Raw genomic sequence first — 17280 nt, 5'->3', positions numbered from 1 at the left:
GGAAATAATAACTGATTTTAAAAGTATTTAGCAGCTTTATGGAAGGAGGTTTGGACTAGAGATTTTCAGGTTTTGAAAAATGCCTGAAATATGAGTTTTTAGTTAGGCTCTTTCTTATAAGACATCTGATTGAGGCTTTTCCTTTCTTTTTTAAAAAATAGGTCAACATGGTTGATATTACCGGACTCGGCAAGAGTAGCTCTTCTGCTGAGGAGAGTGGACAGGATGTCTTAGACAACACATTTTCTCAGAAACATAAAGAACTGTCCGTTTTATTGCTGGAAATGAAAGAAGCTCAAGAAGAGATTGCATTTCTTAAGCTGCAGCTCCAGGGGAAAAAGGCCGAGGAGGACGCTGAGGTCCCTGACCAGAAAGAAATGAAGCAGGCAGAAAGTGAAGGAATACTTACAGTTAGCATGAAAGTATTGCCTGAAGATACAGGGCAACATTTTCCCCCAATGCCACATGAAGGGAGCAGTCTTCCAACACTTGAAAAAGAAAAGCAGATGAGTACTAAACATCAAAATAGAACATCTGAAGATATATCTTTAAATGACACTGAAATGGAATTAAAATCAACCAAACAGGATGATGTTGATAAATCCCTTTCTGCTGTACCAGGAATTTGTCAGTGTCACCAGGATGAATTGGAAAGGCTAAAAAGGCAAATTTTGGAGCTCGAGATAAGCTCTCATAAAGCAGAGGAAATCTATGAGGAAAATTTAGATGAGAAAACTAAAGAAATCAGCAACCTAACCCAGTTGATTGATGAGTTTAGGAAAAATGCCGAAAATACCAACAGTGCATTCACTGCTTTGTCTGAAGAAAGAGACCAACTTCTCTCTCAGGTGAAGGAACTTAGTGTGGTAATGGAACTGAGGGCTCAGGTACAACAACTGGAAGTGAGCCTTGCAGAAGCAGAAAGGCAAAGAAGACTTGACTATGAAAGTCAAACGACTCATCACAACTTGCTTACTGAACAGATCCACAGTCTCAGCATAGAAGCCAAATCTAAAGATGTGAAGATTGAAGTTTTGCAGAATGAACTCGATGGTTTGCAGCTTCAGTTTTCTGAGCAGAGTGCACTGATAAAAAGCCTGCAAAGCCAGCTGGAGAAGAAGGAAAATGAAGTTCTTGAAGGCGCAGAATGTGTAAGGAATATATCAAATAAGATGGAAGAACTTTCTCAGGCTCTTTCACAGAAGGAACTTGAAATAGCAAAAATGGATCAACTCTTATTAGAGAAAAAAAGAGATGTGGAAACCCTCCGACAAACCATCATAGAGAAGGATCAGCAAGTGACGGAAATCAGCTTCAGTATGACTGAGAAAATGGTTCAGCTTAATGAGGAGAAGTTTTCTCTTGGGATTGAAATTAAGACTCTTAAAGAACAGTTGAACTTATTATCCAGGGCTGAAGAGGCAAAAAAAGAGCAGATAGAAGAAGATAAAGAAGTTGTTTCTGGCCTTAAACAGAATTATGATGAGCTGAACCCAGCAGGGCTCCTAAGTAAAGAAGAACTTCAGCATGAATTAGACCTTGTAAAGAAAGAAAGTGAACAGAGAAAGAGAAAGCTCCAGGCAGCTCTTATTAACAGAAAGGAACTTCTACAGAGAGTCAGTAGATTAGAAGAGGAATTGGCCAAAGTGAAAGATGAATCTACGAAAGAGATCCCACTCAATGAGAGTGAGAAGAGAGAAATGGAAGAAGACAAAGAAAGCAAAGAAGACTCAGAAAAATGTGTGACTGCTAAGTGCCAAGAAATAGAAATTTCTTTAAAACAGATAATATCTGAGAAAGAGGTGGAGCTAGAGCATGTAAGGAAGGATTTAGAAGAGAAGGTAGCAGCTGAAGAAGAGTTACAGGCTGTGATCAAACAGATGAATCAGAACCTGCAAGAGAAGACAAACAAAATAGATTTGCTGCAAGCAGAAATCATTGAAAACCAAGCAGTTATCCAAAAGTTAACCACAGGTAACAAGGATGTAGGTGATGGAGACTCAGCAGCACCTGTAAAAGAAACAGTGGCCATCAGTCCACCTGGTGTGGGCAGTGGAGAACACTGGAAACCAGAGCTGGAAGAAAAGATGCTGGACCTTGAAAAAGAAAAGGAGCAACTTCAAAAGAAACTACAGGAGGTGTTAACCTCTCGAAAGGCGATTCTACAGAAGGCACAAGAAAAAGAAAGACATCTTAGAGAGGAACTAAAGCAACAGAAGGATGATTATAATCACTTACGAGATCAATTTGATGAGCAGAGGAAGGAAAATGAGGACATCGGAGACCAACTAAGACAACTCCAGATTCAAGTAAAGGAGTCTGTAGACAGAAAACTCCTGAGCATCGACCAGCAGGATCCAGGACCTCCAAATCAAAGTTTAAAAGAACCTTTATTCAAAGCCACAGAGCAGCAACCTGCTCAATCTGTTTCAGAATCTGACTTGCTTTCTCCTAGAGATGCAGATGCTCTGCAGAGCAGTACTTCTGTTGTCCAGATTAAGAACCAGCTGAAAGAGATAGAGGCCCAGAAAGAGGAGTTGGAATTGAAGATTAGTTCTGTGACAAGTGAGCTCACTAAAAAATCAGAAGAGGTATTTCAGTTACAAGAGCAGATAAATAAACAGGATTTGGAAATCCGGAGCCTGAAGACAGCATCCCATGAGGCTGAAACCCATGCAGAAAGCCTGAGGCAGAAGTTGGAAAGCAGTCAGCTAGAAATTGCTGGATTAGAACATTTAAGAGAATTACAGCCTGAACTAGATGAATTGCAGAAACTCCTAAGCAAAAAGGAAGAAGAAGTTAGATACCTTTCTGGACAGCTTAGTGAGAAAGAAGAGGCGCTTATGAAAGTACAGACAGAGATAATGGAACAAGAGGATTTAATCAAGGCTCTCCATACACAGCTGGAAATGCAAGCCAAAGAACATGATGAGAAGATAAAGCAGTTGCAGGTGGAACTTTGTGAAATGAAGCAAAAACCAGAGGAGACTGGGGAAGAAAGTAAAGCAAAGCAACAAATACAGAGGAAACTGCAAGCTGCTCTTATTTCCCGAAAAGAAGCGCTAAAAGAAAACAAAAGTCTTCAAGAGGAATTGTCTTTGGCCAGAGAAACCATTGAACATCTCACTAAGTCTCTGGCAGATGTGGAAAGCCAAGTTTCTGCTCAAAATAAAGAAAAAGATACATTCTTAGGAAAGTTAGCTCTTCTTCAGGAAGAAAGAGACAAGCTCATTACAGAAATGGACAGATCTTTAATGGAAAATCAAAGTCTCAGTGGCTCTTGTGAAAGTCTGAAATTAGCTCTGGAGGATCTTACTGAAGACAAGAAAAACTTAGTGAAGGAAATTGAATCTTTGAAATGTTCTAAGATTGCAGAAAGCGCTGAGTGGCAAGAGAAACACAAAGAGTTACAAAAGGAGTATGAAATCCTTCTGCAGTCATATGAGAATGTTAGTAATGAGGCAGAAAGGATTCAGCATGTCGTGGAAACTGTGAGGCAAGAGAAGCAAGAACTGTATGGCAAGTTGAGAAGCACAGAAGCAAACAAGAAAGAGGCAGAGAAGCAATTACAGGAAGCTGAACGGGAAATGGAGGAAATGAAAGAAAAGATGAGAAAGTTTGCTAAATCTAAACAACAGAAAATCCTAGAATTGGAAGAAGAGAATGACCGGCTTAGAGCAGAGGTACATTCTGGAGGAGGTACATCGAATGATGATGTGGAAGCACTTCTTTCTTCCAATTCCAACTTGAAAGAAGAACTGGAAAGGGTCAAAACAGAGTATAAAACCCTTTCCAAGGAGTTTGAGGCTTTAATGACTGAGAAGGACTCTCTATGTGAAGAGGTTCGAGATTTAAAGCATCAGGTTGAAGGTACTGTATCCAAACAAGGTAGCCTGGAGGCCACTGAGAAACCTGATAACCAAAGGGATATCTTTGAAGGGACAACACAGTCTGTCCCAGGTGATTCTAATGAACAAAGCTCTCTGAACATGAGCACAAGGACTGAATATTCAGAATCTGTTCCATCTGAGAACAGTGCCAAGAAGCCTGATGAAAATGAGAATGTCAGTTCAAATGACGAAATTAATAACTGCCTGCAGCAGATTGATCAGCTCAAAGAAAAAATTGCTGAATTAGAGGAAGAGAAGCAGAAAGAAAGAGAATTTAACCAGACTTTAGAAAATGAGAGAAGTACCTTACAGAGTCAAATATCAGCAAAGGATGATGAACTAAAAATACTTCAGGAAGAAATAACCAAAATAAACCTATCAAATCAGCAAATGCAAGAAGAACTTGCCAGAGTTACCAAGCTAAAGGAGACAGCAGAAGAAGAGAAAGATGATTTGGAAGAGAGGCTTATGAATCAATTAGCAGAACTTAATGGAAGCATTGGCAATTACTATCAGGATGTTACAGATGCCCAAATAAAAAATGAGCTACTGGAATCCGAAATGCAGAACCTTAAAAAGTGTGTGAGTGAATTGGAAGAAGAAAAGCAGCAGTTAGTCAAGGAGAAAACTAAGGTGGAATCAGAAATACGAAAGGAATATTTGGAGAAAATACAAGGTGCTCAGAAGGAACCTGGCAATAAAAGCCATGCAAAGGAACTTCAAGAGCTGTTAAAAGAAAAACAACAAGAAGTAAAGCAGCTGCAGAAGGACTGCATCAGGTATCAAGAGAAAATTAGTGCTCTGGAGAGAACTGTAAAGGCCCTAGAGTTTGTTCAAACAGAGTCCCAAAAAGATTTGGAAATAACCAAAGAAAATCTGGCTCAAGCCAATGAACACCGCAAGAAGGCAGAAACAGAATTGGCTAGCTTCAAAGTACTGCTAGATGACACTCAAAGTGAAGCAGCAAGGGTCCTAGCAGATAATCTCAAGTTGAAAAAGGAACTTCAGTCCAACAAAGAATCAGTTAAAAGCCAAATGAAACAAAAAGATGAAGATCTGGAGCGGAGACTGGAGCAGGTAGAAGAGAAACACCTGAAAGAGAAGAAGAACATGCAAGAGAAACTGGATGCTTTGCGTAGAGAGAAAGTCCACTTGGAAGAGACATTTGGAGAGGTTCAGATTACTCTGAACAAGAAAGACAAGGAAGTTAAGCAACTTCAGGAAAACCTTGATAGTACTGTGGCCCAGCTTGCAGCTTTCACTAAGAGCATGTCTTCCCTCCAGGATGATCGGGACAGGGTAATAGATGAAGCCAAGAAGTGGGAGAGGAAATTCAGTGATGCTATTCAAACAAAAGAAGAAGAAATTAGACTCAAAGAGGAGAATTGCAGTGTTCTAAAGGATCAGCTTAGGCAGATGTCCATCCACATGGAAGAATTGAAGATCAACATTTCCAGGTAAATGGATAAGTTTTATGCTCTTCTAAATGTAACTGAAGGCAAAGAAAGTCACTATTTAAACTATTTCTATTGCCTTTGATATTACAGGACTCATTTTGGCTTAGACTTCTCTAGAAGCTATATTCTCCCTCACTTCTTTTTTTTTTTTTTCAGTGATTTTTGACTAGTATTAAGGTGAAATATCCATGTTTGCTTCTCTTCCCATCTTTCTATTGAGAGATCTCTTTGATTTCTCCCTTTTCGTTTTCATTTCCACTATCTTTGTCTGGGTTTTTACTGTGGTACTCCCAAATGACTGCTTTAGCTTCCTAAATGATCTCCTCTTTTCTCTTCCCTATATTTCACATTAATTCATACTGCATATACCTGTTAGAGTTCTTTTCCTCTAACACCAATTTTATATCACTTTTCAAGCTCAGGAACTAACACTTGGTACTCCTCCACTTTTAATAGGATTTTTCTGCTCTGAGACAGGTTTCCTCATGGTCTGTCACACCAAGATAATTCCTTTAAGAAGCTAGACATTAGCTTGTCTGGAGCAAAGTAAAACAAAATAGAAAATATTGCTTTCTAGAGTGTGCAAAGTCATGCCACTAAAATCAGCAACATATTTGGGAGTTTATGACTGAAATACCCTTAGGTACAATATACCTTTGATACAGAGCACTCAATAGAACTAATATCTCTTCATTAAAAGGATGAGCACCTTGAATCATAAATATTGATTCATTTGTAGGTCTGAGTACTTGTTGTATGTGTTCCTTAGGCATCAGGTAGTTTTTCCTTGAAATCTGTAATTAATGACCTCCTCTCTTTTTTTCCAGGCTTGAACATGATAAGCAAATTTGGGAGTCCAAGGCCCAGACAGAGGTCCAGCTTCAACAAAAGGTCTGTGATACTCTGCAAGGGGAAAACAAAGAACTTTTGTCCCAGCTAGAAGAGACTCGGCATCTGTACCACAGTTCTCAGAATGAATTAGCTAAGTTGGAATCAGAACTTAAGATTCTCAGAGACCAGTCGACTGATTTAAATAATTCTTTAGAAAAATGTAAGGAAAAGAAAGAGAATTTGGAAGGGATCATAAAGCAGCAAGAGGCTGACATCCAGAATTGTAAGTTCAGTTATGAACAGCTAGAGACTGATCTTCAGGCCTCCAGACAACTGACTAGTAGGCTGCATGAAGAAATAAGCATGAAGGAGCAGAAGATTATAAGCCTGCTTTCTGCCAAGGAACAGGCAATCCAAGTAGCTGTTGCTGAACTACATCAGCAACATAATAAAGAAATTAAAGAATTGGAAAACCTGTTGTCCCAGGAGGAAGAGGAGAATATTGTCTTAGAAGAGGAGAACAAAAAAGCTGTTGACAAAACCAACCAGCTTATGGAAACACTGAAAACCATCAAGAAGGAAAACTTGCAGCAGAAGGCTCAGTTGAATTCCTTCGTTAAATCCATGTCTTCTCTCCAGGATGACCGAGACCGCATAGTAGGCGACTACCAACAGCTGGAAGAGCGACATCTCTCTGTCATCTTGGAAAAAGATCAACTCATCCAAGAAGCTGCTGCTGAGAATAACAAGCTTAAAGAAGAAATTCGATGCTTGAGAAGTCATATGGATGATCTCAATTCTGAGAATGCCAAATTAGATGCAGAACTGATCCAGTATAGAGAAGACCTGAACCAAGTGATATCAAGAAAGGACTGCCAGCAAAAACAACTACTTGAAGCCCAACTTCAGCAGAATAAGGAGCTAAAAAGTGAATGTGCTAAATTGGAAGGAAAGCTGAAGGAGTCTGAGGAAGCAAAGGAGGATCTGCGGAGGTCCTCACTTGCTCTAGAGGAGGAGAAACAAAGTTTGTCTAGAGAGATTGAGAGCTTGAATGCATCTATATCTCAACTAAAGAAACAGTTGACAGCCTTGCAAGAAGAAGGAACTTTAGGGATATTTCAGGCCCAATTAAAAGTAAAAGAAGAAGAAGTACAGAAGTTAAGTACTACCCTTTCCTCCTCTCAGAAGAGAATTACAGAACTGGAAAAGGAGTTGATTTGTGTTCAGAAGGAAGCTGCCAAGAAAGTGGGTGAAATTGAAGATAAACTGAAGAAAGAATTAAAGCATCTTCACCATGATGCCGGGATAATGCGAAATGAAACAGAAACTGCAGAAGAGAGAGTGGCAGAGCTAGCAAGAGATCTAGTGGAGATGGAACAGAAATTACTCATGGTCACCAAAGAAAATAAAGATCTCACAGCACAAATCCAGTCTTTCGGAAGGTCTATGAACTCCCTACAAAATAGCAGGGATCATGCCAATGAGGAGCTTGATGAACTGAAAAGGAAATACGAGGCCAGTCTCGAGGAGCTGGCACAGCTGAGAGAAGAACAGGGCCTCTTAAGCAGGGAGAGAGATGCTCTTGTTTCTAAAGCTGCCCTTTCAGCGAACTCCACTGAGGATAGCAGCTTGCCTCACCTTGAGAAACTTAACCAACAGCTTTTGTCCAAAGATGAGCAACTGCTTCACTTGTCCTCACAACTAGAAGATTCTTACAGTCAAGTGCAGTCCTTTTCCAAGGCTATGGCCAGTCTACAGAATGAGAGAGATCACCTGTTGAATGAACTGCAGAAATTCCGCAAGTTGGAGGAGGGGAAGCAGAGGTCTGCGGCCCAGCCTGTGACCAGCCTAGCTGAAGTCCAGAGTTTAAAAAAAGCTATGTCATCACTCCAAAATGACAGAGACCGACTAGTGAGTGTCTGGTTCTCTTTCTGGTCTTTGTTTGGGAGTTTTTGAGCCTTTCTTTATAATTTTCGTCTCCATGGAAAAAAAGATAAGCACATTCTTATACATATTATCTGGGAACTCTGAGACAGTATTATCCATCTCACAGATTCTGTGTGCTCTTAGAGAAACACAGACATTACTTAAATTACTTTAAATCTGCCATTCCATTTAAAAACAATTACAAATTTTCTGTGCACAAAACTCTCCATTGGTTACAAAAGAATGAAGAGATGGAGGCTGTTTTATATATTTTAAACACACACATAAATATTTCCAGAATTTGTCATAGTTCAATGAATGAAGGTATAGGGATCATTCAGTGCCTTCTTACAGTGACAGTTTAGCAATAGGTCATCTGGTAGAATTAAGGGTAGAGAGGATTCAGTTCATCTCATAATTACATATAACTCAACCCTAATTTGTCACAAAAAAGTTAAATGTAAAAATGGTTAATTTAAATAAGTTTAATACCCAACTTTTTTTCAATCTGAGAGAAAGCTAATGAGGATCTCTAATACTAAAATTTTGCTGCTTTTAGCAGGATCCAGTAGTTTAATCGAGGTCTGTTTTCTTAAAAACTTCCAGGTTATCAAGATTCAGAGGCAAAAATTGGAACTATATGAGCCAAGCCAGGTTCTGCTTTGTGACATTACTGCCTTCACTTTCATGACAGTTCTTGACTCTGTCAAGGCCATGTACTTAGGCCAAATAGGAAATAAACTGAGCTTCAAAAGGTTGGATTTTCCATTTTAAAAAGTGACCAGTGTCCAGAATATGAAAATTCTAGTTTTTAAGATTAGCCTGAGTAAAGAGATCATTTCTCCTACCTGTTAATTTTTTTTTAATGTTTATTTTTGAGAGAGAGAGAGAGCATGAGTGGGGGAAGGGGCAGAGAGAGAGGGAGACACAGAATCCAAAGCAGGCTCCAGGCTCTGAGCTGTCAGCACAGAGCCCGATGTGGGGCTCAAACCCACGAACCGTGAGATCATGACCCGAGCTGAAGTCAGATGCCCAACCGACTGAGCCACCCAGGCGCCCCTCCCCTACCTGTAAAGACTTGTTCTAATTTTTCTTTTTCTTTGTAGACAATGTGTTCATTCATATTACACTTAATATCTAGCATTTATAGATAATTTTTTCATTTTTGTAATCCAAACAAAGCCCCTCTTTCCAGCTATTGTTTTGACAGCAATACAATGTGTACATATTTGTTTATATTTTAAAAATAGTTTCAGTTCAGCAGACTTTGTCCTAGGAGCTTAAACTTTTTTCATTGCTTTCAGAATGCAAATGTGAAAGGTTTTCATCAGGACAGTATATACCTCAAAGCTGTAGTTTATAGCACCCAGGACTTGATTATCTTCGAAGTCAAAATCTTTTTCCTGGAAGCTATTATGTTAGATTCTTAATTGACAAGGTTTTGTTTAATGAATTGCTCTACTTATCGTAAACACTGGGGACTAAACTTGCTACCTCACAATGCTTTCTATCTCTCAATCCCCATTCCATATTTTCGTCTGCTGGATATTTACAAGCCAAGTCAGCATTTTATAATTTCTACATTTCTATAACTCATAGTAGTGTTCTTCTGTTCCCTAAGGCTCATAGCTATCCATGATTTTATTTCATTTAATCATCAAGGTCTGTCACTTTACTCACAGTGGGCTTCAAATATCTTTTTCCTTTCCATCATCGATATCTTAAGATAAGTTCTTAACACTATACACTTAACTGTTGTGATACTGCTTCTTTGAGTTTGTCACCTTTCCAGTATATTTTATATATCATCACTGAATAAATCTTAAGCTCTTCTTTCTTATTACTATACTGCTCAAAAATCTTTAAAAGTTGTATTACTCTAGAATAGGCTTAGGATTCAAACCTCTGGCATTTGACACCCTATATCTTGTTCAGGTCCTTCTTTCCAGCCTTCCTTGTTACTACTCCATTACTCATAATCTTCATTGCAGCCAAACTGAACTCCTCATTATGCAGTAATCATATCTAGTACTTCCACATTACCATCCTCTGAACCAAAATGTTCTCTCAATTTTCCTTTGTTGGGCAAATATTTCCCACTATTTAAACATCTCCCTGGAGCTCAAATTCTCTGGTTGTATTTCCAAATCACTTAATTGTCCATTGCCTTCTGTTTGTACTTCTCTAGTACTTTGATTTGTTCCATATTGTCTTGATGTATATATGTGTATGTGTCTGTGTGTGTTTAATTTCTATACACTTAATATTTCCCTGATTAGATTCTAAACTCTTGGTTAAGTGTCATGTATTATACTTGTATGTATTTCCTATGATTTTTAGCATGGGGTAATTAATTAACTATATGGTAGGTAATCAACATAGTTGGGGATCATTCTCTATTTTTGTGGTTGTTACTGAAAACGCTGTTTTTTCCATTTTGTAAAACTGTCACGTAGGGGAGTTACGGAAACATTTGAGACTGAGGCCTTTATTTCTGCCATGAATGAATCCTAAAGCCTAGGCAGGGTTATAAATCACATGAAAGCCTGACAGTCTGACTGGGTGATACTACAAATGAGGCCCACTGCAGTCTGCTGAGGTGCTTCTGCATACTTCTTGAATGTATCATTAACTGTCCATCAACTCTTTTCCCTCATATCTTGTTCTCAGTCTATGTCATGGGCATTGAAGCATATAGTCTCTCAGTCACTGGCTGCATATATGATAGTTATGGGAGCTATCTTAAGTCAACCACTATCAGTTTCAACATTCAGCTGAGGCTAGCAGTTTATCACCTCTTTCTACAACACACTCCTTTTCCCTCAGGACCACTCCAGAAATGATTTAGATCCGAAAGGGATTTAGCTTACTTTGGTTCTCTACTTAGTTATTCAAGGGAAAGTCTGAGTGTCCAAGTGGCAGAGAATTAGCCCTGAGGATTCTAATACAATGTCACAAACAACTCTGAAAACATTCCAGAGTTTTCAGTCTGTCCGAACTTCCTTAGGACTTTCCCATAATCAAATAAGTACTTAGACAATGTTTACCTAAAGGGTAGAGAGCAGATCTCCAGAGCTGCCTTTATCTATACTCATTTCATTCTTTTTTTTTAAATTGTTTTTAGATTCCAGTGTAATTAATGCACAGTGTTACATTAGTTTCAGGTATACAATATAGTGATTCAGCAATTCAATACATTACTCAGTGCTCATCAGGATAAGTGGACTCCTCCTCCCCTTCACCTGTTTCACCCATCCCCCTGCCACCTCCCCTCTGGTAAACATCAGTCTGCTTTTTTGCCTCCTTTTTCCTTTGACTGTTTTGTTTCCTAAATTCCACATATGAGTAAAATCATATGGTATTTGTCTTTCTCTGACTGACTTATTTCACTTAGCATTATACACTCTAGACCCATTCATGTTACACATGGTGAGATTTCATTCCTTTCTGTGACTATTATTCCATTGTATATAAATACATCTTCTTTATCCACTCATCTATTGATGGACCACTTGGATTCCTTCCATATTTTAGATATTGTGTTACTGCTGCTGTAAACATAGGGATGCATATATCTTTCTGAATTAGTATTTTTGTATTCTTTGGATAAATATCCAGTAGTAGAATTACTGGATCATATTGTAATTCTGTTCTTAATTTTTTGAGGAAATTCCATACTGTTTTCCACAGTAGATGCCATCAGTTTACATTCCTACCAATAGTGAGTGAGGGTTCCTTTTTCTCCGTATCTTCACCAAAACTTGTTGTTTCTTGTGTTTTTGATTCTAGCCATTCTGACAGGTATCTCATTGTGGTTTTGATTTGCATTTCTCTGATAATTAGTGATGTTGAGCATCTTTTTATGTGTCTGTTGGCCATATGTCTTTTTTTGGAAAAATATCTGTTCATGTCTTCTGCCCTTTTAAAAATTGGATTGTGTGGGGGTTTTTTGGTGTTGTTTTATAAGTTATTTATATATTTTGTATACTAACCCTTTAGTGGATGTATCATTTACAAATACCTTCTCCCATTTAGTAGGTTGTCTTTTTTTTGTTGATTTTTTCCTTTGTTCTCTAGAAGCTTTTTATTTTGATGTAGTCCCAATAGTTTATATTTGCTTTTGTTTTCCTTGCCTTAGGAGACATAACTAGAAAAAATGTTGCTGGGGCCAAAGAAATTACTGCCCGTGCTCTCTTCTAGGTTTCTATAGTTTCAGGTCTCACAATTAGGTCTTTAATCGATTTTGAATTTATTTTTGTGTATAGTGTAAGAAAGTGGTCCAGTTTCATTCTTTCGGATGTAGCTGTCCAGTTTCTCAGCACCATTTGTTGAAGAGACTGTCTTTTTCCTCATTTGTCATAGATTAATTGATTAAATCATAGGTTTACTTCTGGGCTCTATTCTTTCCAATGATCAATGTGTCTGTTTTTGTGCCAGTACCATAGTGTTTTGATTATTACAGCTTTGTAGTATAGTTGGGAATCTGGGAGAGTGATAGCTCCAATTTTGTTCTTTTTTAAGTTTGGTTTGGCTATTCAGGGTCTTAGTGGTTCCACACAAATTTTAGGATTATTTATTGTAGTTTTGTGAAAAATGCTGTTGGTATTTTGATAGGGATTGCATTTGATTAAGGATTGCTTTGGGTAGTATAGACATTTTAACAATATTGGCTCTCCCAGTCCGTGAGCATAGAATATCTTCCCATTTGTGTGTGTGTGTGTGTGATCTTTAATTTCTTTCATCAGTGTTTTTATAGTTTACAGAGTACAGGTCTTTCACCTCTTTGGTGAATTTTATTCCTAGGTATTTCATTATTATTGGTTGCAATTGTGAATAGGATTGTTTTATTTATTTCTCTTTCTGTTGCTTCATTAAGTAAATAGAAATGCAACAGATTTCTGTATATCGATTTTTATTCTGTGAAGTTACTGAATTCATTTATCAGTTCTAGTAGGTTTTTGGTGGAATCTTTAGGGTTTTCTATATATAGTATCATGTAATCTGCAAATAGTGAAAGTTTTACTTCTTTCTTACCAATTTGGATGCCTTTTATTTCTTTCTCTTAATCTGATTGTTGTGGCTAAGATTTCTAGTACTATGCTGAATAAAAGTGGTGATGGTGAGAAAGGAAATCCTCATGTTGTTCCTGACCTCAGGGGAAAAGCTCTGTTTTTCCCCATTGAATATGATGTTAGCTGTGGGTTTTTCATATAAGACCTGTATTATGGTGAGGTATGTTCCCTCTAAACCTGCTTTGCTGATGGTTTTTGTCATGAATGGATGTTGTACCTTGTCAAGTGCTTTTTCTTCAGATATTGAAAAGATCTCACATTGATTGATTTGCAAATATTGAACCCTCCAGCATCTCAGGAGTAAATTCTGATTATGGTGAATGATTTTTTAAATATATTGTTGGATTCAGTTTGCTAATATTTTGTTGAGGATTTTTGCATCTATGCTCATCAGAGTAGTTGGCCTGTAGTTCTCTGTTTTAGTGGTGTCTTTATCTGGTTTTGGAATCAGGATAATGCTAGCCTCATACAATGAATTCGGAACCTTTCCTTCCTCTTCTACTTTTTGGAATAGTTTAAGAACAGGGTTAACTCTTCTTTAAATGTTTGGTAGAATTCACCTGTGAAGCTGTCTGGTCCTGGACTTTTTTGTTTGTTGGGAGTTTGTTGATTACTGATTCAGTTTCTTTGCTGGTATTGGTTTGTTCAAATTTTCTGTTTCTTCCTGCTTCAATTTTGGTAGATTATATGTTTATAGGAATTTATCCATTTTTTCTAGGTTGCCCAATTTGTTAGCATATAATTTTTCATAATATTCTCTTATAATCCTTTGTATTTCTGTGGTGTCGGTCATTTCTTTTTTCATTTCTGATTTTATTTGAGTTCTCTCTCTCTCCCTCTCTCTCTCTCTCTCTCTCTCTTTTATGAATCTCACCAATATTTTATCAATTTTGTTGGTCTTTTCCAGGAACCAGCTCCTGGTTTCATTGATCTCTCCTATTGTATTTTTAGTTTCTATTTTGTTTATTTCTGCTCTAATCTTTATTTTATCCTTCCTTCTGCTGGTTTTAGATTTTTTTTGTTATTCTTTTTTTAAAGATCCTTTAAATGTAAGGTTAGACTGTTTATTTGAGATTTTTCTTGCTTCTTGAGGTAGGCCTGTTTTGCTATAAACTTCCCTCTTAGAACCACTTTTGCTGCACCCCAAAGATTTTGGATCATTGTATTTTCATTTGTCTTCATGTATTTGTAAGTTTCCTCTTTGATTTCTTGGTTGACTCATTCATTAGTAGCATGTTATATAATCTCTATGTATTTGTGTTCTTTCTAGATTTTTTCCTTGGGGTTGATTTCTAGTTTTATATGTAGCATTGTCAGAAAAGATGCATGATACCTCTTCACTCATTTTGAATTTGTTGAGACTTGTTTGTGGTCTAACATGATATATTCTGGAGAATATTTTATGTGCACTTGAAAAGAATGTATATTCTGCTGTTTTAGGATGGAATGTTCTGAGTATGTCTGTTAGGTCCATCTGGTACAGCATGTCATTCAAGCCACTGTTTTCTTGTTGATTTTCTATTTGGATGGTCTGTCCGATTTCACTGGAGTGTTAAAGTCTCCTACTATTATTGTATTACTACTGATTACTTCCTTTAAGTTGTGGGCTTCTTTATTTATTTGGGTGTGCCATGGTGGGTGCATAAATATTTACAATTGCTATATCTTGTTGGATTGTTCCCTTTATGATTATGGAGTGTCCTTCTTTGTCTCTTGTTATTGTATTTACTTTAAAGTCTATTTTGTCTGATGTAAGTATTGCTACCCTAGCTTTCCCTTGAAATCTATTTGCATGATACATGTTTCTCTGTCCCCCTCAATTTTAATCTGCAGGTATCTTTAGGTCTGAAATGAGTCTCTTCTAGACAGCATCTAGATGAGTCTTGATTTTTTATCCATTCTGTCACTGCATGCTTTTTGATTGGAGAGTTTAGTTCATTTACATTTGAGGTAGTTATTGATAGGTGTGTACTTCTTGCAAATTTGTTGCTTGTTTTACAGTTGTTTTTGTAGATCTTTTCTGTTCCTTTCTTGTTCTCTTCTCTCATGGTTTGCTGTCTTTCTTTAGTGATATACTTGGATTCATTTTATTTTTTTACATGTCTATTACCAGTTTCTTGATTTGTGGTTACCATTAGGTTTATATATAACATCTTGTGCATATAATAGTCTGTATTAAGCTGATGGTCACTTAAGTTTGAACTAATTCTAAAAGTACCAAAATTTTCTCCTCTCCCCTCCATGTTTTAGGTATATAGTGTCATACTTTACATATTTGTATTTTGTGAAACCCTTGACTGGTTTTTATAGATGTACTTGATTTTACTGCTTTTGTGCTTCCTACTTTTCTTACTTCTGCTTATGGTCTTTCCTTTCCATTTGAAGAGTCCCCTTTAACATTTCTTGTAAGGCTGGTTTGGTGGTGATATATTCCTTTAAATTTCATTTGTCCTGAAACTCTATCTCTCCTTCTATTCTGAATGATAGATAAAGCCCTTCTGGATAGAGTATTGTTTATTGCAGGTTTTTTTCTTTCAGCACTTTGAATATATCATGCCACTCCCCTGTGTCCTGCAAAGTTTCTGCCGAAAAATCAGCTGATAGTTTTATGGGCTTTCTGTTGTACGTATTGTTTTCTTTTCTCTTGCTGCTTTTAAAATTCTCTGTATCATTAATTTTTGCCATTTTAATTACTGTGTATCTTGGTGTGGACCTCCCTGGGTTGATTTTGTTGGGGGCTGTCTGTGCCTCTGGATCTGGATTTATGTGTCTTCCCCCTGATTAGGGAAATTTTTAGCTATTATTTCTTCAAATAAATTTCCTGCCCCCTTTCTCTCCTTCTTCTGGGATCCATATAATGCAAACGTTATACTTGAAGATATCACTGAGTTCCCTTAATCTATTCTCATTCTTTATTCATTTTTCTTTCTCTTGTTTAGCTTGATTGTTTTCCATTACTCTGTCTTCCAGGTTACTGATCTGTACTTCTCTTTTCTCTATTCTACTATTTATTCTCTCTAGTGTAGTTTTAATTTCAGTTATTGAGTTCTTCCTCTCTGACTGGTTCTTTTTTTGTGTGTTTTCTGGTTTTTTGTTGACAGTCTCACTGAGATCTTCCACTCTTTTCTCAAGTTCAATGAGTATCTTTCTGACCATTACTTTAAATCCTCTATCAGGCATATTGCTTATCTCCATTTCATTTCTCTCTCTTTGTCCTGTTCTTTGGGGATTATTCCTCTGATTCCTCAGTTTGCCTAACTCTCCATGTTTATATCTATGTGTTAGGAAAGTCAGCAACATCAAGTCAGCCGTGGCAAGTAGTGGCCTTATCAAGAAGAGATCCTGTGGTGCCCTGTAGTGCAATGTCCCTTGTTCACCAGAACCTGGCATTTCAAGGTGTTTCCTGTGTGTGTTGTGTGCACCCTCATGTTGTGGCTGAGCTGTGTTTGCCTTCAGTGTAGTGATCTGCAATGGCTCCTTTTGCCTGTTGTGGGCAGAGTTTGGTCCCTGTGTTGTTAATGGGCCAGTCTGGGACTGTCTTGGGCTTTAGTTGGGTCAGACCAGGTGTTTGCCGGAGCTGTGATTACACTGAACTGCAGGGAGCTCTCCCTGTGTTATCCCCTGGTAGGTTTTTGTTAGTGGGTGGGGGATTGTAGTCAGACCAGGCGTCTCCTCCCAGCCCATTGCTAAGGCTGCAGTAAACTACTGTGTGGTTATCTTCCCCTCTCCTTTGGACAGGAGTCACTTTGGAGTGGTATTGGCCCCTGTTGGGACTGTTTGCAGAATGCCACGCCTGTGGTGCCATTTTGGATATACTCCTGCTGAGGCCAGGTTGCAGGGGATGAGTCTGCAGAAGAACCCAGGGGTGGGGCACAGCAATCCCAAGTGGAGAGTGTTTGTGCTGCACTGGTTTCTGCAGACATCTGCATATATAGGCTGGGGGTGGGAGGGAAATGGCACCTGCCAGCTCTTTTGTTCTTGGAGAAGTCTCCCAAAGATCCTTGGCCCTCCAGCATACACTCTGAGATTAATAGATAAGTCTTCCTGTATGCCCCAGGCATTTTTTCAAACTGCTGCTTTTATGCTATATCTCAGCAGGGCTAT

At 38.0% G+C, this 17280-nt stretch overlaps 1 protein-coding gene across 11 annotated transcripts in view; it reads left to right on the top strand.

Moving 5' to 3' along the window:
• GOLGB1 (golgin B1) overlaps positions 1-17280 on the top strand; it is a 90369-nt gene that overhangs the window by 50094 nt on the left and 22995 nt on the right. For all 11 annotated transcript variants that reach the window (XM_042903419.1, XM_042903421.1, XM_042903418.1 and 8 more), the window contains 2 exons: positions 162-5347; positions 6175-8089. In XM_042903419.1, coding sequence (XP_042759353.1) covers positions 162-5347; positions 6175-8089 — 7101 coding nt within the window. The remainder of the gene's footprint in view (positions 1-161; positions 5348-6174; positions 8090-17280) is intronic.

Source organism: Panthera leo, chromosome C2 (assembly GCF_018350215.1).
Source record: "Panthera leo isolate Ple1 chromosome C2, P.leo_Ple1_pat1.1, whole genome shotgun sequence".
Classification (NCBI taxonomy): Eukaryota; Metazoa; Chordata; class Mammalia; order Carnivora; family Felidae; genus Panthera; species Panthera leo.
This window is presented reverse-complemented; position numbering and strand designations above follow the sequence as displayed.